This window comes from Magnolia sinica, chromosome 5, assembly GCF_029962835.1.
Source record: "Magnolia sinica isolate HGM2019 chromosome 5, MsV1, whole genome shotgun sequence".
Lineage (NCBI taxonomy): Eukaryota > Viridiplantae > Streptophyta > Magnoliopsida > Magnoliales > Magnoliaceae > Magnolia > Magnolia sinica.
The window spans coordinates 16,774,514-16,801,836 of NC_080577.1; the positions used below are offsets into that span (position 1 = coordinate 16,774,514).

Consider the following 27,323-nt stretch of genomic DNA (forward strand, 5'->3'; position numbering starts at 1 on the left):
ACATGAGGTGCCTCCTCTGATAGAAGGTTTGGATGGAACAAAAACATCCTGGTGGGGCCCACACATCTAGAACGTATGGGATCTGACATAGAGGCTAAAGCTCGAATGTATGGGACCATTCCGCTTTGTAGTTCCCTAAGTTTGTAATTCATTTCATTTGTGCATCCAAACACAGGTGTTTTGCATGTCCAACCCAAACCGTGTTTTGCCCCATCTCCATTGGTATGTGGCACTTTTATCAGAGCATTCATCTGGCAGGCCCACCATTGATGGGCCACCTTGCAGAAATTTCATGTCCAAGCTCCCATTAATCAGACCCTCCTGATTAATGTCTGCCACGTGTCCGCCCGAGTATAACCATGACACTCCAATATGCTATGGTTTCTCCTTGCACAAGCAAATCTGTAATTCGCGTCCAGCTTATCCTAACTTACGCCTGGTGCTAAGTACGCACCAGAACATGTCTGACACTTTGAAGTAGAAGCGCGTATTACGCACCAATGCTTACGGTAGAGAGATCCATGTTGAAATCCTTTGGTAGTAGTAGTCTCAAGAACTTCAAGGTGCATACCAAAGGTATTATGTCCGTTCATGCCAATTTCATCAAAACCTCTCTCATTCTCGATCCCTCCATCCAAACCGACCTCCTCCTGTTTTACTTAAAGTCTGACTTTCTTGTCCATGCCCGTATCATGTTCGACGAAATGCACCATAGAAATCCAATCGTCGAATCGGCTATGATCAGCGCACTTTCTAAAGTGGGTCGCACCTCAGATGCTCGCCGGCTCTTCGAAAGCATCAAAGACCCCGATGTAGCTTGCTGGAATGCCATGATTTCCGGGTACGCCCGTAACAGTTATGACCCGGAAGGACTAAAACTTTTTGCGGAATTTCAAATTTCTGCCACCGACCCAAATGAGTTTACGTTGTCGAACATATTTTCGTTCTGTAGAAATGTCAATGCGTTGGAAGAAGGCAAGCAAATTCATGCTTTTGTAATTAAAAAGAGGTTAGCTACTGATGTTGCAGCCAGCAATTCTCTGATAAATTTGTATTTCAAATGCGGGTGTGTCGATGATGCGGAACAAGTTCTTGCTCGTATGCCAGAGAAAGATGTGTACACATGGACAGCCATGGTTTCTGGTTACGCTCAGAATGGTAGAATTGAAGAAGCCACTGCATTTTTTGAAGCAATGCCTTGGAGAAACACAGTGTCTTGGAATTCGATTATCAACGCTCATCAACAGGAAGGAAATGACATTAAGGCACTGGAATTGTTTGGTAAGATGGTAAGAGAAGGAGAACTTCCCAACAAATCGACATTTGCCACGGTTCTCAAAGGCTGTGCAACCTTGCAAGATTTGGATATGGGTAAGGGAGTTCATTGTCGAGCGATGAAATCAGCAAAGGAATCTGATGTTTTCGTGGGAAGCACATTGGTTGACATGTATGCAAAATGTGGCGACTTAGCAGACGCCCAATTGGCTTTTGATGAGATAACGGGCCATAGCGTCGTTTCATGGTCTGTCCTATTGGCTGGTTATTTACAAAATGGAGAACTCGCTAGAGCAGTGGGTATTTTCATTCAAATGCCTGAGAAAAATGTGGTTTCATGGAATGTTATGATCGCGGGTCATGTGCAGAATGGGCTGCCAGACAACGCATTTGTTCTTTTCATTGACATGATCAAGGCTGGCGAGAAACCAAACCATTTCACGCTGTCAAGCCTCCTGAGTGGATGTTCATCTCCTCAATATACGAAAAAGGGAAAGAAACTTCATGGGTACACAGTGAAAACAGGTTTTGAGTCAGATACTTCAATAGGGAATTCTTTGATAACCATGTATGGAGAACAGAGAAAAATCAAAGATGCTCTTTTGGTCTTCCAGTTCATGCCTCAGCATGATGTTGTCTCATGGACAGCTGCGGTTGCTGCTCACATAACAAATCAGGAAACAGATGGAGCTCGTCGAATCTTTGATAGAATGCCTTGGAAGAATCTTATTACTTGGAATACAATGATCTTTGGATACCTACAAAATGGGAAAACCACCACTTTGAATCCTCAAAATAGGATGGAAAAGCTATCACATTCTGTCGAGGATGCATTAGTGCTCTTCTATGATATGGAGCGTTCTGAGATAAAACCAGATCATTTCACCTACAACTGCGCTCTGAGTGCCTGTGCTAGTATCGGAGCTCTTCAGCGAGCAAGATCAATACATGCCAAAACCATAAATAGAGGTTTTGAAGTGGATGTAGGAGTGGCGAATGCACTTATCACTATCTATGGTAAGTGCGGAAATTTAAGTGATGCAGAAAAGATATTTAATGGTATGACCAAACCAGACACGATATCATGGAATGCCCTTATAACAGGATATGCACAGAACGGGCTAGGAGAAGAGGTTTTGGAACTCTATGACAGAATGCAGAAATCGGGAATCGACCCCAATCATGTAACATACATCAGTATACTTTCAGCTTGTAGTTACATGGGATTGGTTGAAAAGGGAAAGGAATACTTCTATGGGATGAGTAGAGACCATGGCATTACTCCCACTAAAGACCACTATGCTTGTATGGTGGATCTTCTTGGACGTGCAGGCTGTCTTCATGAAGCTGAAGATTTCATCATAAACATGCCTATCAAACCAGATTCTGTTGTGTGGGGCGCGTTGCTTGGAGCCTGCAAAATCCATGGTGATCCTGTTGTTGGTAGAAGAGCAGCGGAGGAGATCTTTTGTGTGGAGCCGGAGAATTCTGCTGCTTATATAATGCTATCTAATATTTTTGCAGCTGTGGGGATGTGGGAAGATGTAGCGAAAGTAAGAACAGCGATGAAAGAGAAGCGGCTTGTAAAGGAACCCGGGTGCAGCTGGATTGAGATCCTAGGCTGCAAGCATTCGTTCCTGGCCAGAGACAGATGCCAATCACAAACGGATTCTGTTTATGCTGCACTCTGGAGCCTCTACAGTAACATGACAGAAGAAGGATATGTACATGATTCAGGAATTATTGCACTCGACTTAGATGACTAAGAGAGAATTCAGTAGGCATAAGATTTACAGGAGAATTGTGAAGGCTACCAACGATAGCAGCTACCTGAAAAGAAAAGGCCAGTCTCCAGTCTCCACATTTAATAGGATGAGTGGTCCATACCCCCCTGATGAGTAGACCAGCCCATTTTCTGGAAATGGAACATAATTTGTGGGCCCATTGATCAACAGCCCAGGTCTCTCATCCACATGGGGAAAGTAGGATTCTGATAGCTAAGCTCACAAGCAGCCATGGTAGGGCTTGGTTTACAATCATGGACGAAGCTCCACATAACCAGTCAATACAGCCACGATTAATATGAGAAGTGGCGGGAGGATTACAAATGCTCCTATTGTGATGAAGAAAAGGCTGTCATTCCTCTGAGACACAACATCCAAGTACGCTTGCCGTTTGATGTTTCTCTTTTGTGAAATGGTCAAGGAATTCACGCTCTCTTTCAGCTTTTTACCTAATGGAAGGCTAAAATCACCATCTCTGTCTCCGACCAACTGAGAAATCTGATCACGTATCGTAGGCCGACTGGAGCTCCCATCACTCTCGTAACCTGGTCATGAAATGCACCAAATCTGCTTTTGATGAAGTGGCTGATATAACATGGTTAAAATCAGATACTGGCAGGATTCCACACGGGTAAGAAGAGATACATACCTCCGCCGGCAGAGCTGGTGGATGTCAGTTGTTCCAAGAGATCTAACTGGGCACGCACGGAAGACCCTTTTAAGAAACAAGATTATGGCATCAGTACTTGGATGAATCAGAAAGGCTAGTTTGGGTGCATTCAGATCTATTGCTAGACAACAGAATATTCAAATGATGACTCACACAAGAAACTCAGAAGCTTCTGTCTTTCAATGGATAAGCATTGTCAACATAAGTGAAGTTTAAAAAAAGGTCTTAATGCTCAACAGGTGACCACTGGAGTAGGCAATGCCTGTGTAAATGTCCTGATTTGCATGCTTATGTGAAGAAACAGCATCTTATCAGAAAGATCTCCACCTCAAACAAAAGATGGTGTTTCGATTGAAGATACAAAGTTTATGGAGCCCCTTCCTAATCCATCATGGATATTTCCGGACTCGATTACTGCCTGTGAACATGAAGTCTGGGATGAATACCAAGACTGTTTGGATGGACAAGGGAATCAAATTGCCAATGTTTGGTTTAATGGGGGGAGATAACAAAAGTTATTGATTTTCCAGTATTCATAATAAGTAGGCCTCAAATTGCAGTTATGTTTCTTCTGAGTTGAAAGTAAACTGATTGCAATTTGGAGCCCAGACGCTCAATATGAATTCTGAGTGAAATTACAATCTGGTCATTTCCATTTTATTAGGCTACCAATTGCAATTTAGTTCAATACTGCATCCAAATGTGCCCTAAGTGAATGTTGGTCCACATTATCAACATATGGGCATCGCATGCTTAGCAACCGAAAGAAGAAGAAGAAGAAAGATACTGTTTCATTGTAGAAGGTTATTAAACTGAAGTCTGTGTGGCAAATGCGTGGTTACAAACGTCAGGAAGTTTGATTTTGGGGTGGTATTTCCTGTTAATCATATTCTACACTGGAACGACCAAATTTCAATTGTTTTCAAATGGAATAAAATGCTGGTAATTCAATGAATCGGGCAGATAGTGGAAGGTGAAGATTTCTGGTTTGAAACCACAAATATGTGAGACTTTTAATAATAAAAATTAGCTCCTGTGATTCATTGCAAAGGGATGTTATTCCAATTTGGCTTATGGATTATAGAGTAATGTCAACTTCATAGAAGTTCTATTTAGTGCCATCCCCACCATCAATGGTGATCAGAACCACTGATCAGATGCCCACCACATGGATGGGCCACAGACCAGATACGATACTGATTAGGCAACTCTGACCATCTGATTGTTGTGAGTTTTACTGGTTGAATGTGAACTGTTGCTCATGTTTTGAGGACCATGGCTTATCCACGCAGCAACCAACCAATTACAGTAGAAATGACTGTTTCATTGAATTCCACGAAGCATGTGTTTTCAATATTCCTTCTGATTTAAATATGCACATGCATGTATGGCGAATATGGGAATCAAGCAACAAAGTTGTTTCCGGTCACAGTTTTTTTGACTTGGAGACTTGGCGATCCGGACTCAACCAAGTCAGGGTTGGTTTGGACAAGTTGGGCGGAGGAATAGGAGTTGGTCCGAGTCAGTTGGAGTTGATTCAGACAAGTTGGGCCGAGTGACCATCTATTCTCAATACTGACTCGTAATGCCAAACCGGATTGGACTCGACCAAGTCCAAGTTGAATCGGAGAAGCCATGCCGAACTTGGAAGAGAGTTGACAATCCATGTTTCCAAGTATCAGATTGTGATCTAAAGTGATGCTTCTAGGCCAAGCATAAGATGGTTGCAGTACAGGAACTGATTAAAAAAAATTTCATAGCAGACCCAATAAAAGAAAAGAAGAAAGGAGAAACCCCACCACCCTGCAAGATGATTGCATTTGCATTAAAAATGGAAATCAATGATATTTGCAATTCTCTTTATCAGGATTAAGTATCCAATACTCAATCTTGGCAACTCAGTTATAAAGCATTTGATCTTGGTCCACAACTATATGTACAAGATCTGGACTATTCATCCCTTGTACACTACTGTTGATAGGCCATATTCCAAAATTCACAACAATTGAATGATCCTAGCCATCTATTTTGATTATACATCTTTGGCCCAACCAGTTTGATTTTTGGGCCACATCCAATCCAGGTGGGGACAAATGATGAATGGTCGAGATCTTGCACATGTGTATACTGCTTGTATGGATAGAGTGCTTGAACACCAGCTGTCAATAATATTTAATATATTCAAAATATATGAGTAGATTTTTGTTAAGCTCCATTTTGTGAAGTCAAGTTGAGGTTTTCCTAGCCTTGATTGAGAAAATTTCTTTCTTGAATTTCAATGAAATCTGATCGATTCGAGTCGACTCGTCGAGTCAAATCGGGTTATTTTCTAAGATGAAAAGCAGACCTGTTACACCAGGGTCCTCAGTAACACCTTCTGATTGAGCAGCCCGGCAAGGAGAAATCTGCTTCTCTATTACGCCACCGCAGATGGGCTTGTTTGGAAAAGCTTTGCGTTTTGGAATCCCGAAAGGCCGAGTTCCTTGAGATGGCGTTGGGAGAGAAGTGGAAGCAGCTGCAAAATTCAAGGCCATGAATTTTCTTTTTTTCTTGTTTAGGACTTTTTTTGAAAATTTCCATTCGGGTTGTGGAGTTCCACCACATATATTCATGCTTCCTTAGTGATTCTCTCCGCTTCTACGAGCTCCACATGTGTATGGCCAGACGCGACTGACCATAAAAATTTTCAGTCTCCGGTTAAAACGTCCTGAGCTATGTGGGTCCCACATATTTTTCGTGATATCTGCTCCGTCAATCATGTGTGCTCTCCTATAATCACCGTACATCCCAAAAGTCATCCAAGACTGAAGTGGGCCATGAACAATGTGAAATCACGTCTAAAACCTTTTATCTTCATGCGGTGTACCGGTTTAGCCGCAGCCGACGAACGGATTGGATGGAGATGGAATGTACATACAATGGTGGGCCCGCTCACAAAACTATTTTGCGCGTCCTCTCCCACCGTGATATATGTGCTTTACATCCACGCCGTCCATCCGTTTTGACAGGTCATTTTAGGCTATGATCCCAAAAATGAAGGAATTCCAAATCTCAGGTGGACCACACCACAAGAAACAGTGGGGATTGACCATTAAAAACTTCTTGTGGGTCACAAACTTTTGGATCAAGCTGATATTTGTGTGGTCCCTGTTGGATGGAAAATAAGCATTCTTTTTAATGGTGCTTATTCAATCATCACTCTTTCCTGTGGTGTGGTCCACCTAAGATTTGGAGCTGCTTCATTTTTTGGATCATGCCCTAAAATGAACTGTCAAAACGGATGGACGGCGTGGATGTAAGGAATATACATCAAGGTGGGCCCCAGAGTCAGGGATCCACCCACATCCACTAAAGCCATGCCGGCACAAGATGGACGGCGCGGATCACACACAACAGGATGCCCCACCGTGCAAATCACCTGGCGTAAAAATCAGGCTGCTCACTCATCAGAGGGCCACACGACCGAAATAAACGGACAGCCAGCTTTCTAACGAACTCAACATACGTTTTCTGCCCACTAGATGACTGGATAGTCGCTGCGGGGGCCACGTTTTGCACGGGCCAGATGTCCTACACGTGCCACGTCGACTCTGTTAGCTTCCGACCAGATACCGCGCTAACTTGCGGAAGGTGCGCACCGGTTAAACCTACGCCCGCCATCGTGTTCTCTGTCCCTTCTTTGATCTGCCCTTGATGCCGTCTAGGGCACTTCTATTCTGAAATCTCTAGAAAACCCAACTGCAAAAAACCATCTCCTCCTTTTTGAATCCACTAAAGCCTAATCTTTTTTCTCTTTCAATTCTGAGAAATTCCTCTCTTCCGCCCTAAAAAAATTAAAAAACTACGAACTGGTCATTACAAAGAGAAGATGATGGAAGAGGAGATGAAGAAGAAGAGGGTTGAATCTTTGGGATGGCTGACAGAGTCTACGATAATGCCGAAGAAGCACAAGGCGATTGAAGGCGTCGGCGCTTCGTCCATCTTGGAGCTCAAGGCACAGCTCTACAAGACCCAAGAAGAGGCTAAGAAGACCAAGGACTTGCCTCCTGATGTCGAATTCCATCGCGCCAAGAAGAAGATTGTCCCTCACGATGTCTTCGCCCAGAAGAATTCCGGTGTAGAGAACCGCGCTCACCGGTATGTTTCTTTACGCCCGACATCTGTTTCTTTTTTTTTTTTCTTTTCCTTCTCTGCTTTTCTATTTATGTTGAAATTCAAGGATTTTAGGACTGGAAACAGAATTGGTAGAACTTGAAATTCCTTCATATATATATATATATATATATATATATATATATATATATATGATTGCATATATTGATTTCATGAATTGTGGAATCTGGAAATGATAATGGAAATATGAAAATTAGAATTTGTTGCCAGGATTGTCAACTTGAAATACAACCTATGAATGATATTGAAGCTGCAATTTTAGCAATATCGTCAAAAGAAGAATATTGGGACGAAGTTTCACTTTGCATGAAACAGAAGTAAAATCACTTGGAGAATGAAGGGTGAGCTGGAAACTTGGCACATTACTAATTGACGGAGGATGTGTTTGGATGCACTATTGAATGAATTGCAATTGTTAGTCTAATGGAGTGGGAAATAACCAAATTATAGTTTCCTTAGCATTCATATTGAGGGTCTGAGCCACAAATTGCAATTATATCACTTTCAAGTTTCAAGTTGGACTTGAAAGAACTGTCAGTGCAATTTGGTGGCTACTAACTTATTATGAATACTAGGGGATGATTTTCTATTTTTGTAGTCACAAATCAATTCACCCTATGCATCCAAATACAGATGAAACTAAAGGCTTGGCAGAGGTTCTTCAATTTCTTTTCTTGTATGCATCAAGAAGAAAAGAAATGCCAGGAAATCATCTTAAGTTTGGAGAAACTTGGTGTCTATGGAAGGCATATGTATGTTAGTAAATCATTTCTTTTCTCTGATAAGCGGTTATAACCTGAACACTTCTCAATTCTCAAATGTTCTACAAGTCTATGTCGGTACATTTCAGTCCACTCAGTTCATTGGCAAGATCAAAGTGGTGATGCAACAGAATGCTGGGTTAGAGTCCTTTGTTTTACAATGTCAAGGTTTCATTACCTTTAACAATCATCGATCACCTATATAAGAGAACTGAGCTAATTAACTGCCACAATCAAAGTAACATAGGGTACTCACTTGGACATGTGCACTTGCAAGTCTTGATGTCTTCCTGTGGAAATTAGAGTCATGTCCGATGGGTTAAACACTTTGTTTACTCGAAAGAATTTTGACTCTAATGATCCTGTGGGTACTGTTCGCAAAATCTGGGTCCGTGAGACAATCTTTGTATTTTGTGAATGCGCTTCCACCTTTTTAATTTTAATATAATTTCTGTTATTCTCCCTCAAAAAGAAAAAGTCTTGATATATTGTCGATGCATATGTGGCTATAAAGCTTGTGGCAACTTTCTACTCCCACATCCATGTACAAAGCAGTTCGTGTACACAACAGCACATGCAGTGGAACATGGTTATGAGATCACATCCATCCATCAGGGGGTTCCAACTGTATAGATGCCCTGGCCGAAGAATTAGGTCAGCCCACTAATCAGCTGGGCCACAGTTTATGGAAGAAATTTACTGCAGAAGAGAACTTTTTTATTTCTTCTGAGAGAACAACAATTTATTAGAAGGCTCACAAAAGTGATAAAAGAATACAACCAAAAGCGTTGTAAACCTAGCGTGCACACATCAAGACGAAAGCGCCATACGAAAAGAGCTAAACATTTCCCACCCAATTAGACAAAGACCTTCAATTTTGCTTATAACCTCACCCACTCCTTCCTGCCGATTACCAAAACACCTCCCATTCCTAGCCCCCCAGATGATCCAAAACGCTGCCATAATAAGCAGTCTCCAAGAGACTTTGTCTTTCCCTCCAACTCCTCCCCCATGCCAGGCCCAAAGCATTGACTCTACAGTTTGAGGCATGACCCAAGCCATGTGGAACAAGCCCAATCAGTGGACTTGGAGGAAGTTTTCTAAGCATCCACATATTTCTAACATCATGCCCCACCCAATCAGTGGACCACTCTGATTTTTGGGTTAGATTATATTCAAGATTGGACCCCGCCTAGTGGCTGGCTTTGATATTGTACCTTTCTGCCATACAAGCATATGTGGTGCAATGGAGATGGTATCCTTGTTGCTCACATGTGGGTTTAGCAAACCTCTCCATATGGATACTCATGCTTGCTTATTTTCCTGTTTCGAGGCACTATGTGCCCATGGAGTCTACCTTACCTCCTAGATCCATTAGGTACTTCCAACAATTTGCTTAGTTCCTTGGGTTATTGTGGTGATCTATGTTAGCATTTTCTGTATGAACCAATGCCAGCTTCCATATGTCCAATCCCATTGTCAAGAGCAATGTTAAAACCGGGATTAGATCTCAACCCATTTTTCTCGGCAGTTTGGGCCAAGTGCGAACCAACCTGTCAGACCCACTTGGCCCGTTTTTCCCAGGAATGTGTTTCGTTCAATATAATAAAGTCACACTCTAAAATGTGTAAATACTAATGGCTATCATACAATTCAATGGGAAAAGCAAAAGGAGAGATTTTTAACTGCTAATTTGTTGCTAGCTAAGTGGCTAGAATGTCTTAGTTTTTAATTAGAAACCATGGATTGAAGCTTTTTGACAGATATAGTTGCTATTCTTGTTTTCCAAAACAGATATCACCATAACTGACTAGGTTTTAAGGTGGCCTGGAACATTTCTGTGGCTGCTTCTGGTCCAAACTGGCCTGTCCTTGGTCTAAACTGCTTGTTTGGGTTTTAAAACATTTTTGTAAAGAACTGTTATAGTTTACAAAGAGCTACATCTTCCAGTACCATCAGGCATTAGTGTCTCCATTTTCTTAATGGATGGAACCCCTAAATGCAAGGTATTCTGTGTCAGTAACAGTGGATTTAACGATCATCACCATTTACCGATACGGGGGCGCAACGACCGCTACGAACCCCGTAATTGTTGGAAATTTTTTTACTTGAAAATTTCTGGAAAAATATCTAAAAAATTCAGAATAATGTAAATATTCTAAATATGTATTTGTTTTCTTCTTCTTTTTTTTTTTTTTTATAACATGTTTATGGTAGTGTAACAGTCCACTCTTTGGTGAGAGTGTTGTATTTGGCTGTCTAGTGAATTTATGAACATGGTTATGTGTCTCTAATGTTTACACATCACAATCAAGTACTAGAACTACAAAACAGAAAAAAAAAAGAGAGGCATAAATACCACCTCTTTTGATTTTTTTGAAAAAAAATGGCCCTTGGAGCTTTTATTTGGCCAAATCGCGTCAATCTACAATTTTTATCCTAAAAACTATCGTGGGAGTGGTTGAAATCTGCTGTAGAATGATCTAGGAAAGTTTTTGGAATAAGAAAAGTGTAAAAATGTGGAGAAAATGGATTTAAATAAGGGGGGGGGGGGGGGGGGGGGGGGGTGTTTTTTTCCAACCGTTATGGGGGTAATGGTTACCATGCCCACGGCTGTTACGACCCCAAAAAATCAACTGCCTGTTTCACCTCCATATCGCGTAATAGTCACGGCCGTTACCGATATGTATTAGCCTTTACAACTGTATCGTAATGGATACAGAACATCTTGCTTGAATGTTGATTCTTGTTTGAAAGGCTCTTTATTGGTGTCAATTGTACAATAGATTGGCCCTTAAGCTCAATATATAGATTGTTGTCATGTGACTTCTATTCCGTAAAGTATTCTAGTGGAAAAATTACATGGGAATTGGGGAAAGTTGTGGAATTGACTTTGATACCAAAACCAATGTTATATGAGTCGAAGTGGAATTTGACTTTGATACTAATACCAATATTATATGGATCGTACAATTCATATCTCATATCGTATCGTATGACGTAGACTGCATAAATGGGCCCAAATTTTACTTAAAAAATCTTCTTTTAAAAAAAAAAAAAAAGTGTTCAATTTTTCATCTTTAATTTTCTCCTTTTGCTTATAAAACATGAAAAAGGCACTCCCCTATTAAAAATATCCTCATTTTTTTTTCTTGAGAGAGAGAGAGAGAGGTACAAAAGAACAAAATTATTAAAGGACTCTTGTATGTTTTTAAAGTAAATTTCTTGAAAAACAACAAAACAAAACAAAGGGAAAAGACAAAACAAAACAAAGGGAAAGGATAAGAATCCTTCACTATCATGATATATATACCATATACATTTTCTCAATCGATAATATCATGATATGTATTACTTTTTGGTACATGTTGATGGGAAATGGATGATTGATGAGTTTTTAATCTTTCTGATTAGCTTATGTTTTTTTTCAGATGTTTTTGATTTTTTTTTAAGAATTCAGAAAAAAATCTTACAGTTTACAAATATGATTTGCATTTGATAATGATTCAACCCTTATTGCGATTTGCTATATGATAAAGATTTTGACAATATTGACTAAACTATTTCAGAAATCATATTGCAATAGATTGACTGTTGGTAAGGGCCAATGAGTGGTTAAAAAGAAAAGGAAAAAGGAAAGAAAGAAACAATAGGAGCAAAAATAACAACAACTATAAAGAAGAAAATAATTTCTACCACTTGTTTATTTAATATTCCTTCAACGTATTATTTTATTTTGGCAAGATTTTCTGAGAGAACCCCACAATTTGAAAATCTCTCAGGATATTCCCATGCTGTGAAATAATTGCGAATGAAAATTTTCACTTTGTTTACATGGACTTCTACCCAAGCTCTGTTAGGAGGGTTGATGTCAGGTGGCAACCTGTCTCCAAACTTAAGCCAAGGAATCATGAAAGTTGACTTCAAATAGAATGTTAGTTCTTTAAAGGGGAAATAATGAAAATCATAATTACCATTGTTTAATATCCATATTGAAGGAGTGAGCTCTGGATTGCAGCTATATTACGCTTAACTTGGAAGGAACCTAACTGCAATTTGAGTACTACTTCCTCGTTATGAATCCTAGAAACATATTTACAAACACCATACTTCCAAGTCCATGGAAATTTTCTCATCATTGAAAACCATAGATATCTTATTCTTGGAATTCTACTTCCAAGAACAAAAATTCTCTGAGATTTAAATTTCCTAAGAATTCCAATTCCTCGCATCCAAAGGACCTCTAAATTTTCATAATTCAACTTAGCTGTGCCACCAAAAACTCCTGAATCTGAAACCTGTGTTCTATTGTCGTTATTATTCTCTCTCTCTTTTGTCACAATCTGTGACTTGCAAGTCATCTACATCTGAATTTTGCTGACATGCCAGGGACAAAATGGAGCTAAAAGCAGTAAATGATGGTTCAGCTAGCTATGCAGCTTTAGAGAAGAAGGCTGAGTTATATGATAAACTAGTGAGAGGGGAGCTTCCTGATGAGGAAGAGAAGGAGAAGTACTGCGTAGATTTTCTCCAGAAGAGCCTCGTACAGGATGAGTCTGAGCAGCCAGAAGGAAACAATGGCCCTCCCGAAACATCAGCCGAGAACGAAGATGGTGACACCGATGCTATGCTGCTAAATGCAAAACCTGTTGGACCTGGCCGGACAGGAATTTCAATAAACAATGATGAACACAAGCGCTTCATAAGGTATGATCGTAGTAAGATAATTATCTGACTGCAACAAATCATAGATTGGAGATCATGCATCTTGTTGAGGGTGTGTAGCTCTAAGGACCTTCTCTCCTGGATGGAAGGCTTCTTGAGCCCGGGATCACTTTATACAAGTCTTAGAAAGAAATATGAAAATAATATATGTATATATATACACACACACACACACACACACACACACACCCAATTCATTTGTTGTCTAGTCTGAGTTGAGTTGGGTGAGTAATATTGCAAGTTCCATGGATGGTAATATTGCACCTGCATGGATATGACTGTCAGGCAGGGGAATACAAGGTCACTATTCTCTTGTGGTGGACGTACATCATGCATGTCTCTTGACCCCCGGATGAGAAATTCCTCATGGATTGCCGAAACTTTCGGTAGATTCAGAATCTGCTGGATGATCTGTTGAACCAAATTGCAATAATCCAATAAAACATAGAAAAAATGAACTAAAGGTGCTCCTGTTTCATTAGTAAAACCGAAACCCAAATTGCAGTTCCATGCATTTCCAGTTGGTCCTGGAACAATCATCCTAGGGGCTAGTCCTTCTTGAACAGAACAGGTCTAGCCCCTCTTTGGCTCTCTCCTGCCTGTTGTACTGGATTGATTGGATTTCAATTCATAGAGAATTCAACCATTGCTTAGTTGCACAAAATGCATTGAGTATTACCATTGCTGATGTATGGCAAATGCGCAGCTGACTTTCCACATATTTTCTGTTTGCAGGGAGGTTCATGAAGAGGCAAACCAAGCCAGAGAAAAGGTGTCTGAGCTCAAACTACGTAGGCAAGCACAGGCAACCACCCACAGGGAGAAATTAAGGCAGGCGTATCTCAGAAAGCAGCTGGAGAAACTGAAAGCTGCAAAAACACAAGAATCAGGTGAAAACAAGAACTGATTGCATGGGAAGAGAAATGGCCTTGTTCTTCCTCAGGTGGGCTGTGATTGATAGAGTCATGCTCATTTGGAGTGTTATCTGTTGGAAGCTTAACCAAAGATGGTTATGGGCTGAAAGATTACTGCTTCATAAATGTTTTCTCCACTTCTCAGTAGAAGCAGTGATAAGGAACTAAATTAACGGTGCAAAAATGATATTGTGGACTGCAATGTCCTTCTTCCTGCAGTAACACACCGGTGGTCTTTGGGACAATCAATCTGGTAGACCAGTCAATGGATGGTGGACCATTGTCCAACCTGAATGACTATTGGCCGAAACTAATGAGGTGTAGAAAAGGTGAGGGTGTATGGTGTATAGCTAAACTGGGATTGGTAGGAGTTTCCAGGCCATCCTAATGTGATTGATATTTTGGGGCAGTAGCACATGCAAAGAGAGAAACTTTGATACTCTGCCAGTGTGATGCATGATGCATTGGGTTGTTGTCCATTGGCTTTGAATTTGGAGGTTTTTGGATGGTTGTCCATTGGCTTTGATGGTTGTTACTCGCCTAATTATTGTATAGGCCTTATCTTTGGGGCATCCAATTGTCATGTGGGGATTGCGAAATGCGTGGGGATTTGTGAAATGCATCGGTTAGATGGCACATAGGCAGGTACCAGCCGAAGAAAACAATGGAAAACCATCCAGAAACCTCCAAATTCAAGTGGCCGTGATGGTTGGATCTTCCTGATTTTTGGAGGGTCCAAGTCTCATGGTGGAGTGACCCCGATGGACAGGCTGAATGTAATACGCACTCCGATGGGCCTCCTTGTCCCAGTTTATATATCAAGAACCAAAAATCAGGTACTTTTGTTTTCTGAATGGACTTCAAATGGATCTCTGAAATGAAAACTATACATCTACTTCAACAAAAGACTGACCCTGAGTCTGAAATTAGGATTGAGCCAATGTGATTATGGGACTTTATGGATGGTAGGATCCATAGTTTATTTACCTCGACATCAACTGGAGCAGATTAGGTCAGCCCCAGCCTCACCCAAGACAGTGCGAGCCCCACCTTGATGTATTTATTCTATATTTGTTTTGCCATTTCATTTTAGGGCATGAGCCCAAAATTGAAGAAGTCCAATTCTCAGGTGGACTATACTTTAGGAAATAGTGGTGATTGACTGCCCCACCATTAAAAACTTCGTAGGGCCCACTATAATGTTTATTTGCCATCCAACCTGTTGATGAGGTCACAAAGGCCTGGATGAAGGGAATAACAAATATCAGCTTGATCCAAAACTTTCGTGGCTCATTAATGGTCAATCACCACTGTTTCCAATGGCTTGGTCCACCTGAGAATTCGATATGCTTCATTTTTTGGAACATGCCCTAAAATAATCTAGAAAAACGGATGGACAGCATGGATATAGATAATAGAATACATACATCAAGGAGGTCCCCACGGTAAGGGCCGCACTGTCTTGGGTGAGGCTGGGCCACACCTAATCTGCTTTTGCCATCAACCATGTCTGTCCAATCATCCGCGGGGGCGCGGGCGCACCTAATCCTCTACCAACATCAACCATGTCCTTCCAATCATCTGGATGGGCCACAAACTATTGCCATCACTAGCTTGAAAATGGTGGCAAAAAAAAGGACTGGCAAATATTCCAACCAAGGTGGACAATGGGTTGGCCCACCGGCAGGACAGTCGTGATCATCTTATGGTCATTGAAATCATATGCGCCAGTGTATACAAAAAGAGTACAGCCCATTGGGAAAATCTACACATCTTCTCTCTCTGATTACTGGTCCATGTGATCAGGAGCACAGCCCATTTGATGAAAAATTAGGTGGGTCCTCCCTGCCAGACTGGACCCATGATAAACAAGATAAATGGCTCACATTAACAACACCACATGTGTCCCACCCAATACTAAATTACTAATTCCATCCTAACACACGCATGCACAGACTCAAGTGCAAACCAACAAAGGGAGGTCTTGGAAAGCTGCTATATTGACTACAAAATTTACATTCAGACCACTACCTTTCCCAGGCACGTGGTTGGGTCACGGTGGATTCGAACCGTCGATGAGGTGGCCCATGCCTTGGATGATCATAGTCCAAATGTCAAAAGTACGAGATGATCATAGCCATCAAGCTTCCCCAGTTTCATGGGAGAATGTACAGCATAAACTGTTTTTTTCTTTTTCTTTTACCTCAAGACCCTAGAAAAAAAAATCTTTTTTTTTTCCCCTAAGGTTCAGGCCTATACATTATTAGTAATTTATTTTAGTTACATAGATTTGCTATTAGGCTTCTCAAATTTATATGGTTAGTTTTATATTAATCATGGCATTGTGCACACAATTTGTGCCAAGTGCTATCAAAATCTCACAAGAAAAGTACGTGTTTCTTCCTTCAAATATACATGTATTGTGTCAATTCTCTAAAATTCTAGAAATTTATTGTATATATTCATCAATGGTCACTTTAGCAACGCTTTAATTTAACATGACATTGTGTTTTTATTTTCTTATGATTTCTTACTTATGCTCTTGAAAGAGTATAATTTTATGGTGTTAGGATATTGGAGAAAAGTGAAAAAAAGAAAAAAGAAAAAAAGTAAGTTATATAATTTACTTATGATTTTATTGCTGCAAAATTTTATTTATAAACATTAGTCTATAAATTTAAGAATATTTACTATAAAAGGTATTTTCAGTATGTATTATATTCAGTTTCAAAATGAATTTGTGAAGAAGTGAATGTTGTTTTGTCTTAACATTTTAAGTTACATCATTAATATTAGAATTTTGTCGAATTTTTAACTCTACCCAAATATTAGAGCTTGTTTTCTGATCAAAATTCTCACATATCATCTTATAGCAACATTTATTAGATATTTTTATTTTAACTATCTTTTATCAATTTTCTTTTATATATTTTTTATAAAAATTACTTAACAAATCACAATCTCACATGATTATTTTACATGAAAATTATTTATATGATTAAAAAAAAAGAGTGTGTAATTAAATTGATCAAAAACCTTCTTTGTCACAAATATCCATAGGTGAATCAAATTGAATATATAATAACTATAATTAGAAATCAGTACAAACAATACTAATGATCTAGAGTTATTCAACAACGTAATTGTTGAAAATAACATTCTATTGATAAAGAATAATATTGATTTAGCCATCATGTGTAAAGACTAATATGTATTACGGTAAAGAGAACATGACAATTATTAATATTAATTAAGCCATCATGTAATGCTATTAGTAATAAGAAGGCTAGTTATGGATATCAAAAATGTTAAAATTAAGTGATTTATCATCATTGTCTTTACATTGTGATCTTTGTAATCTTGCAGATAACTAAACTAATTGTATTTGATGTTGTATGTAAATTTTAAAATATCCAATTCATACAAAATACTCAAAAGGTGGGGCATAGTGATTAATTGGGTCGATTCATTCACATGATGGGCCACACCAATATAAAAATTCATTTGATCAATTGTGTTGATTTTACCATGTGAACTTTCAGATATAAAGACTTAATTTCTACAACGATACATGCCATGATGATCACTTGATATAAAAACCAAGCTATCAACTCATTAAGTGAGCCATATTGGGAACATCTAAGCAATGGAATGACTAATGTACAGATGTTTGATAGCCAATGGAATGGCTAATGTACAAATGTCCCATGGCCGATGGAATGATTAATTTACAAACGTCTGTCACCCAATGAGTACATGAGCATGATTTTCACATAAATTCATTACAATGTGTGCCCCACTTTTGCATGGATAGATAGAGCTGAACATGAACCGACTTAGCTTGATTAACTTGCTCGGTTTGGCTCGGATAAGTTGACTCAACTTGACTCGAAGTTGGGTTCAATATGAGCCGGGCTGATTTTTTGAGCTCGAGCTGGCCTGAGTTCGACTCGACTCGGCTCAAAGCTCAGCCTGAACTTGACTCAGTTCGGTTCGGCTCGGCTTGATTTGGCTCAATTTGTAACTTAATTATAATTATATATAAAACTTAATTTATATATTATATATTATATATAATATTAAAAAGGGCCACCTATATAAAAGCTAGAAAGAAAACGCTCGAACTTGACTCAAAAGCTCAAGCTCGAACTTAGCTCAAACTTGACTAGAGTAGATGGAGCTGCTGACCAAACCAGAGTTGGCTAATTGAGGACTGAGCCATGCCGAACTTGAGCTATGATAGGTTGCTGGCCGAACTGAGTCGAGTTGTGCCAAGCTCGACTTGGTTGGGATCGTGTACATGTACAACTCTATGGATAGAATATTCAATAAACATATTGTCAAAAACTGCATGGATATGATCTTAATTTTGCATGTTGAGTCTCATTTGCATAACTAAGGTATTTTACAATGTGACCAAAAAAAAAAGAAGAAGAAGAAGACAAAGATGCAAACGTTTGTCTGTAATCATTTATCTTTAAATTAGTTTGGATGTATATGATAACTAGTGGGTTTGTATACATGATAACTATCGAATATGTCATATGCAACATCACACGAGCAAAAATTAGCAAGTGTATATGATGACCATTGGGAATGTAACACACAACACACAAGCGAACAAAAATGTTGTTGGTTGCATAGGAAAGATTGCAGTTGTGGTCCATAGAACGATATGAAATTTTTTTAACTAGTAGGTATGTGATAACAAGTGAATGTGTATTTATTTTTAAATTAGTTAGGACTGTATATGATAACCAGTGATTAGGATCCTAAGTCTTGCTCTGGGGGTAGACTCTAAGGAGTTTCAACACCCAGTCAAGGGTTCAAGTATCCATAGGTGGTGAAATCCCACTACGGCGTGAGTGTGCGGGAGCGTGTATGATGTTTATTTGCCATCCAACTTATTCATAAGGTCATGTACACCTATTAGGGAAAAACACAAATATCAGCTTGATCCATAAATTCCGTCACCCCAAGTTTTCAATGGTGGGGTTTAATCCTCACTGCTTTCTGTGGCGTGGTCCACTTAGCTTTGGATCTCCCTCATGTTTTGGCTCGTGCCCTAAAAATATTATGAAAAGAAAAAAGAAAAAAGAAAGATGGATGGTGTGGATATAACACGTACATCATGGTGAGGATCATGTAGTTCTGCCATGTCAACACAAATTCCGTTGTGTATTCTCCACCTTGCAATCCGAGTCTCTCCAAACCAACCAACACCAACCCTTCATCTTTTGACGTGGCCCACCGTGATGTGTACATGAGATCCACTTATATCATTAGATGTATAATTCCATGTTAGACCCAAAGTTAAAAAATCAGGCTAATTTGTAATTCAAATATACCGTACTAAGAAAATCAATTTGGAGGATAAGCTTTTTCCATACACTGTTTTTAATTATGGATGCAGTTGATTTTTCGCCCCTGGGTCCAACATGGTCGACTCATCTGATTGCTCATGGGACGCGGCTTTCCTGGGAAAGCCTTTGCAGGAAGTTCCTGCGAAAGGATTCTGGGGTGGGGCCCACTGAGATGTTTTTGAGAAATCCAACCCGTCCACTGAGATGTTACTGGGACATATGACAAAAAAATAAGGTAGATCCAAAACTCAAATGGTCCACACGAGAGAAAACAGTGGGGATTTAGTGTCCACCGTTGAAATATTTATATGGCCACGAAAGTTTTGTATGGGTCTAATTTTTTGGTGCTTTCACTTCGTCCCAGTAAAATGACCTTATAAACGGTTTGGATGGCATATAAACATCAAGACAGCCTAGGAAGGTTTCAACGGTAGGAATTCCTTTCCCACTCTTTCATCTTCTATGGCCCAGTTGAGTTTTGAATCCACATTAATTTTTTCACCTATCCTAAAATGGGATCGAAAAACGGATGGACGGGTTGGATTTCTCACTAACATCGCAGTGGGCCCCACCTAGAATCCATGCGCAGGAACTACATGCGGAAGGCTTTCGCAGGAAATCCGCATCCTTGCTCATGTGGATTTCACACAAACTCCACCGTGGGTCCCACCCAAGCCCTCAAGTCCTTTTCCTCTTTGAAACAACTTTCCCAAAAAATAAATTTATTAGCCCCTCAAGTCCTTTTCCTCTTTGAAACAACTTTCCCAAAAAATAAATTTATTAGCGTTAATTAGGCAAGTAGTTGGACGGTCCAACTAGTTCCGCGTGAAGATTTCTCTACGGCCATAAAAGCTTTCGCAGCACCGACGTGGTCACCGAAACCGAGTCCGAGATTTCCTGTATGAAATTAGGGTTTTGTCCTTTTCTCGCAGGACGCTACTATGGTCGGAAGCTGGGGCCATAGAGATGCCCGTGACAAATTCACGCCTTCATGAGTTTCACAAGACTCCAATCGGACAGAAGTCCAAAATCAGGTAGATCCAAAAACGAGGTGGGCCACACTACACGAAACAGCAGGGATTGAATGCCTAGCATTGAAAACATTGCGAAGACCACACAAGTTTTGTGTCAGGATGATATTTGTACCTACAATTTATCAGAGTGGTAATAACCCTATGAACGATTTGGATGGCATATAAATATCATGGTCAGCTTAAGGAAGGTTTCAACGGTGGAAACTTCCTTTCTAACTGTTTTGTGTGATGTGGCCCCACCTGATTTTTAGAATCCTGTCTAATTGGGAAGCGGATTGGCTGGTGAACCACAAACCAGGTATATAGCTGGTGTAGGTATGTGTCGTTCGCAGACGAGGGCTGGCGCTCCCCGAGCTTTGATTTGTATGAACGGTTCAAAGGAGATCAGAGTTACATGGCCCCAAAATAATGTATTTATTATATCCACACCGTTCATCAATTTTTTGAGATCATTTTAGAGCATGAGTCAAAAAATGAATCATATCCAGAGCTCAACTGGACCACACCACAAATAGCAGCGCGGGATAATGATTTTCACCATTAAAACATTCGTAGAGCCCACCATAACGTTTATCTTCCATCCAATCTGTTCATAAGGTCAAAACGACCTAGATGAAGAGGAAAAACAAATTTCATATTGATCCAAAACTTCTGTCACCCCCAATAGGGTTTCAATGGTAGATGTTCAATCCCTTATTTCTTTTTGCAGTGTGATCCACTTGATCGTTAGATCTGTCTTATTTTTAATCTCAAGCCTTGTGACGAGCTCGATAAATGTATGAATGGTTTGGATAAAACACATACCTCATGATGGGACCTATAAAACTTGCTGACGTCATTACGCCAGCTATAAAGCAGGTGTGTGGTACACCAGCCAATCCGTTACAGTTTAATTGTGGACAGAGTGGATTTGTCATGATAATATTTATGAGAGCGGATTGGATACTACACGCTTTAGTAGCCCAAAGACTACTGAAGTGACATGGCAAAATGTCATTAGTTAGATACCAATGGTATGTTCCCTTGGTATAAATGCTACTATGTTAGATCCGTTAACCGATCTTTCTCTGTTTCCACCGTGCACTCACTCGGCCACGAAATCGGATTGTCATATTGTGAAAATTAAGTTGGGCCCACTATGAATTTATGTAATTTATCCACACCTTCTATATGTTTTTCCACTAATTTCAGGCGTTGAGCCCAAAATTGAAGCTTATAAAAATTTCAAGTGTACCATACCACAGAAAACAGTGGAAATAATGATTTCTATGTTGAAACCTTTCCAAGCCCCACTGTGATGTTTATTTTTCATTAAATTGTTCAAAGGATAAAAAATGTGGATGAACATTTAAAAACAAAAAAAAAAAACAAATATAATCTTAATCCAAAACTTCTATGGCCCCCAAGAATTTTTCAAAGGTATAAATTCAATTCACGTTGTTTTCTTTGGTGTGGTTGATTTCAACCTTTTATATGCTCATGTTTTGAGCTAAGCCCTAAAATTATCTTATAAAATGGATGGACATACCGGATAAAATACGTAAATCACGTTGAACCCCACAAAGTTTACTTGGTATGCAATTTGCTTCCCTAGGCCACATACCGGTAAACCCCACGGGAACAGATTGGCTACTACCTCTGACACCATCCAATGGCTGGTGGTTGATGCTATGTGGGCCACACCATGATGTATGTGTTTCATCCATGCCATCCATCTGTTTTTACAAATCATTTTACAGTATATATCCAAAAATTAGGTATATCCAAATCTCAAGTGGACCACATTAAATGAGGGTCGACCATTAAAAACATTTTGAGGGCTATAAAAGTTTTGGATCAAGCTGATATTTGTTTTTTCTCTTCATCTGGGCCTGTATGACCTAATCAACAGATTGGATGTCAAATAAACAGTATAGTGGGGCATAGGAGGATTTTAATGGTTGATATCCAATCACTATTGTTTTCATGTAGTGTGGTCCACCTGAGATTTATATCCCTCTCATTTTGGGATCAAGCAATAAAATGATATGTAAAAATGGATGAACGGAATGTATGAAAAACATACATCATGGTGGGGCCCATAGAGCACCGACCACCACCACGGAGCTGGTGTCAGAGGGAGTAGCCAATCCGTTTCCAAACTCCACATGGACGCGGATTGCGTCCTACCCCCGCCCGGACGGTAATCCGTCCGGGCAGGGCTCTGTGGTGGCCACCGTGATGTAAGTGTTTTATTCACGCGGTTAATCGTTCTTCTCAGATCATTTTAAGGTGCGAGCCAAAAAATTAAGTAGGTTCACAGCTCCAATGGACCACACTAAAAGAAGCTGCAGTGATAATGACACTCACCGTTGAAACCTTTCTAAGGCCCACGGTGATATTTTTTTATTTTTATTTTTTTTATACCATACAAACTATTCGTAAGGGCATGTAGACGTGGATGAAGCGTAAAAACAAATATCAGCTTCATCCGAAACTTCTCTAGCTCCCAAGAAGTTTTTAATGGTGGACGTTCAATCCCCAATTTGTGGTCCACTTAAGCCTTTTTCCTTCCTTATGTTCTGGCTCACATTTTAAAATGATCTGAGAAGAACGATTAACGGCGTGGATAAAACACTTACATCATGGTGGCCCCCACAGAGCCCTGCCTGACGGATTACCGTCCGGACGGGGGTAGGACGCAATACGCGTCCAACTCCACAAACGTTTTTTCTGAACGTGGATTTCCTTCATGCGCCGGGAACTAGGTGGGGTCCACTATGATGTTTGTGAGAAATCCTTCCATTCCATCCATTTTTTGAATTCATTTCAGGACATGATGCCAAAAATGAACCGTATCCAAAGCTCAAGTGGGCCATACTAAAGGAAAATGTGGTTAGGGAAATTCCTACCGTTAAAATCTACCTGGGTTCAACAGTGATGTTTACAAGCCATCCATACCGTTAATAACTTCATTCCTACTGGGATGAACTGAAATCACAAATATTAGGATGATTCAAAACTTCTGTGGCCCATGAATATTTCAACTGTGGACGTTCAATTATCACGTTTTTTGCCCACTTAAGCTTTGGAAACGGTTCATTTTTCGCTTCATATGTCCTGAATTGAACTCAAAAAATGGATGGACGGGTAGAATTTCTCACAAACATCACTGTAGGCCCCACCTGGGATCCCAGTGCAGGAAACAGGAAACCCGCATCATTTTTTTCTTAAGACAAACAATTACCTGTGCGTGCCGAGTGCGGCCTAAACAGAAAACATCCGCTAACGGATGTCCATTGGAAGAGCATTTATTGGAAGGAAATGACCGATTGGTATCCACCAATGTCATTTTACCACGTCACTTCAGTAGCCAAGGCTACTGAAGCGTTCAGTATCCAATCCGCTCCCAATCTCTGTGGTGCCTAGTCGGAGTCCGGTCCGGAAGCGGATTTTGCGTGGAGTAACTCAGTAAACTCCTTGGCCCACCGTGGATGTATGTCTTATCCACGCCGTTCATCTGTTTTTTTCCTGATCATTTTAGAGAACGAACTCTGCATCACACGTGCTGTTTGAATACACGTGGAAGCAGATCATTTTAACGATCATACTTCCACGGTCAGTCAGACGCCCAAGTCGACCCTAAAACAGGAAACAGTGGGGATTACGACGTCCACCGTTGAAACCTCCTTAATGCTACCGTGATGTCTGTCATCTAACCACTTCGTAAAGTCACAGGGACATGGACGAAGGGAAACAGATATGTCTATGGTCCACTTGAGGGCGTGTGGTCCCCAAGAGCTTTTGGGTCTAATTTCAACTTTTTCCTTTGGTCGGTCGACTTTAAGCTTTCGGTTCAAATCTGGGCTCGTGCTCTAAAAGGAAGCGGACTGGCTGGTGTACCTCACACCGTCCATATAGCTGCTAAAGCCAATAAGTTCTATGGGTCTGATCACGAGGTATGTGTTATATCTAAACCGTCCATCCATTTGGCGAGCTCCTTTTAAGGATTGAGACAAAAAAATAAGACAGATCTAATTATCGACTGGACCACATTGCAAAAACCAGTGGGAGATTGAATGTCTACCATTGAAACCCTTTTTGGCATCACAAAAGTTTTGAATCTATATGAAATTTGTTTTTCCTCTTCATTCAGGTACTTGTGACCTTATGAACAAATTGGATGTAAAATAAATGTTATGGTGGGCCTACAAATTTTTTAACGGTGAAAATCATTATATCTGCTGCTAGTTATGGTGTGGTCTAGATAATCTTGAGATATGATTCATTTTTTGGATAATTCTCTAAAATGATCTCTAAAAATAGATGAATGGTGTAGATATAATAAATACATCACCGTAGGGCCTATGTAACTTTGATCTCCTTTGAACCGTTCGTACAACTCGAGCTCGAGGAGCGTCAGTGCTCGTCTTCGCAAGACACGTACCTATAGCAGCTATATAGTTGGTGTGAGGTACACCAGCCAATCCGCTTCCATCTAAAATGAGCTGTTAAAATGGCTGGAGGGCGTGGATAAGACACATACATCATGCTCGGCCGCATAGAGTTTACTCGCTGCGCAATCCGCTTCGGTTGTGTCCGTGACACAGACAAGTTGAGTCGCGAGACTCGCTACTGAAGCTACGTCACTAAGTTATGAAGCTATCTCACTAAGTTGTGTGGACCCTATGTTTTGTGTACACAATGTTCACCCATTTCGAGATCATTTTAAGACATGAGCGAAGGAAAGAGTCAACATACGACCTCACCACATTTAAAAAAGGAAAAAGAAATAAAAAGAAGTGGCGACCAATCTCCTACCATTGAAAAATTCTAGCAGCCATAGGAGTTTTCGATTAAGCAAATATTTTTATTTTCCCTTCATTCGTGTCCTTTTTTCTTGTTAGTACACCCGTCCTCACACTTCATTCTTAGCCACCCCTACTATGGATTGATACCAAGACCTCAGTGTTGATAGGAGGTTTCTTTCACTCAGTCTAACACTTGAGCTATGGATCAGGGTATAACTTATGAATAAGTTGGATCTCAAATAAATGGATCAGGGTATAACTTATGAATAAGTTGGATCTCAAATAAATATCATGATGGACCCTAAGAAGGTTTCAAGGGTGGGCGTCACTCTCTCACTGTTTTCTATGGTGGGGTTACTTCAAGCTTTGAATCTTATTGGTTCTTTGGCTCATGCCTGAAATAATCTCTACATATATAAAAACGGCACGGATACAACACTTACATCATGGGTTTACAGAACGTCACTTCAGTACCGTGTCTCGCTACTTAACCTGTCAGTAGCTAATCCGCGTCCTTACACGTGCAGTATACACGAGTGGTGTACTCTTGGACATCAGAAATACAGTCATTTCATACCTTACTACGGTATCGAATTACAAGAACAAGGGAAGAAAAAGCAACTAAAACTAAAAATAGCAAAATCCTATCATGCAACCTTCTCATCCACCGCCACGTCATCTCCCACTTCCACCTCCACCTCATCCTTCACATTAAACGACAAAGACTCCCTCCTCTGCATAAACCTCCCTGTAGGTGGGACCCACAGGTTCAGCAGCCCCTGGGGCCTACCAGACGCCCTCCTCACCTGTAACGTCAGGCACTGTATCGGGTTATCGACCGGCTCTGACGCGTCTCCCTCCTTCAGTACGTCGCACAGCAGCACGCGCGCGCTCCCCACCGGCTTCTCCCTCACGTGACCGTGCGCGTATATGTCCACGTTCAGTGCCGCCATCACGTCCGTCTCCGGCAGCCCTTCTCGGAACTTCACTGTCAGCTTCTCGTTCCACGTCGGATTCACGCCCCCGTCCTCGTCCACGTGGGTCTTCGCCACGTGCTCGTGCTCCACGTACACCACGGCGTACGCCCGCATCTTCGTCACGTGCTTCACGTTCTTCAGATCCTGGGCGGAGATGATGAGCACCTCTATCTCTCGCAGGCGGTTTTCCTTCCCCTTCTTTATCGGGCTCATCTCAACTGGAAAATAGATGCAGACGAAAACTGGAAAACCAGGTGAAGAGCGGCAGTTTAAGTAAGAGTAGGGTTTTTTATATGAGGTAAGCTCGCAAATGACCATATATTGCTTTATAATTACAAAACAACCTGTTTTGTTTTACCTCAGTGGTGATAGTTCAAAACAATTTTGAAAATGGTGGTGTCTCATTACATAACGCTTGGGGTTACTGTGCAGAAATCTCAACCATCCAAATATCAGGGCCCAGTTAACCACAAAAAATATAGTGATTCAATAATCTAAACTATCCAAGTGGTGGCTACTAAGAGGACGGCTAAAAAATATCGGTCAACTACCCAAATTCAACGGACGAGATCAGATGGTTAAGGTCATCGTATGCATGATCCCTGATCCATCCACGATGAGACGAAAGGGTTTGGATGATCTGGATTTTGATGCATGAATCATCTCCATAGTCTTAAAACATGGTAAACTAGCACAATGTGTGGAAAGAGGAGGTTTTCTGAGGCCACCCGCCTGGACAAGGCAGCTCACGTACGCTCCACTGTTGTGCTGACATGGTGAATAGATGCATGATCCAATCCATGCATCAGATATATGCCACCATGCAGATGCCCTGGCCCAAGAATCGTGCTGGTTCA

General features: G+C 40.5%; 4 protein-coding genes across 4 annotated transcripts; 2 read left to right on the top strand and 2 right to left on the bottom strand.

Annotated features, from left to right (window-relative positions):
• Positions 1–500: 500 nt before the first annotated feature.
• LOC131246960 (pentatricopeptide repeat-containing protein At2g13600-like) lies at positions 501–3,041 on the top strand. The gene has a single exon (XM_058247416.1). It carries the CDS (start codon positions 501–503, stop codon positions 3,039–3,041), a length of 2,541 nt encoding a protein of 846 aa, XP_058103399.1.
• LOC131245578 (uncharacterized) lies at positions 3,005–6,343 on the bottom strand. The gene is made up of 3 exons (XM_058245134.1): positions 6,077–6,343; positions 3,709–3,774; positions 3,005–3,604 (listed from the first exon to the last, which is right to left on the bottom strand). The coding sequence occupies exons 1-3, from the start codon at positions 6,339–6,341 to the stop codon at positions 3,312–3,314; spliced, it is 624 nt and encodes a 207-aa protein (XP_058101117.1). The 5' UTR covers positions 6,342–6,343; the 3' UTR covers positions 3,005–3,311.
• Positions 6,344–7,334: 991 nt separating this feature from the next.
• On the top strand, positions 7,335–14,711 carry LOC131245579 (uncharacterized protein At4g18257-like). Its single transcript, XM_058245135.1, has 3 exons — positions 7,335–7,866; positions 13,053–13,370; positions 14,124–14,711. Exons 1-3 carry the CDS (start codon positions 7,598–7,600, stop codon positions 14,293–14,295), a joined length of 759 nt encoding a protein of 252 aa, XP_058101118.1. The 5' UTR covers positions 7,335–7,597; the 3' UTR covers positions 14,296–14,711.
• Positions 14,712–26,043: 11,332 nt separating this feature from the next.
• LOC131247238 (BON1-associated protein 2-like) lies at positions 26,044–26,799 on the bottom strand. Its single transcript, XM_058247650.1, has one exon. It carries the CDS (start codon positions 26,782–26,784, stop codon positions 26,137–26,139), a length of 648 nt encoding a protein of 215 aa, XP_058103633.1. The 5' UTR covers positions 26,785–26,799; the 3' UTR covers positions 26,044–26,136.
• Positions 26,800–27,323: the final 524 nt, after the last annotated feature.

Excerpts from the sequence above, each read along its gene's own strand:
- LOC131246960 (XM_058247416.1), top strand. The coding sequence starts at position 501 with ATGCTTACGGTAGAGAGATCCATGTTGAAATCCTTTGGTAGTAGTAGT.
- LOC131245578 (XM_058245134.1), bottom strand. The coding sequence starts at position 6,341 with ATGAATATATGTGGTGGAACTCCACAACCCGAATGGAAATTTTCAAAA. Across the intron at positions 3,775-6,076 it reads TGAGGACCCTGGTGTAACAG|GGTCTTCCGTGCGTGCCCAG; the intron begins GTCTGCTTTTCA and ends GTTTCTTAAAAG. Across the intron at positions 3,605-3,708 it reads CACCAGCTCTGCCGGCGGAG|GTTACGAGAGTGATGGGAGC; the intron begins GTATGTATCTCT and ends TTTCATGACCAG.
- LOC131245579 (XM_058245135.1), top strand. The coding sequence starts at position 7,598 with ATGATGGAAGAGGAGATGAAGAAGAAGAGGGTTGAATCTTTGGGATGG. Across the intron at positions 7,867-13,052 it reads GTAGAGAACCGCGCTCACCG|GGACAAAATGGAGCTAAAAG; the intron begins GTATGTTTCTTT and ends CTGACATGCCAG. Across the intron at positions 13,371-14,123 it reads GAACACAAGCGCTTCATAAG|GGAGGTTCATGAAGAGGCAA; the intron begins GTATGATCGTAG and ends TTCTGTTTGCAG.
- LOC131247238 (XM_058247650.1), bottom strand. The coding sequence starts at position 26,784 with ATGGTCATTTGCGAGCTTACCTCATATAAAAAACCCTACTCTTACTTA.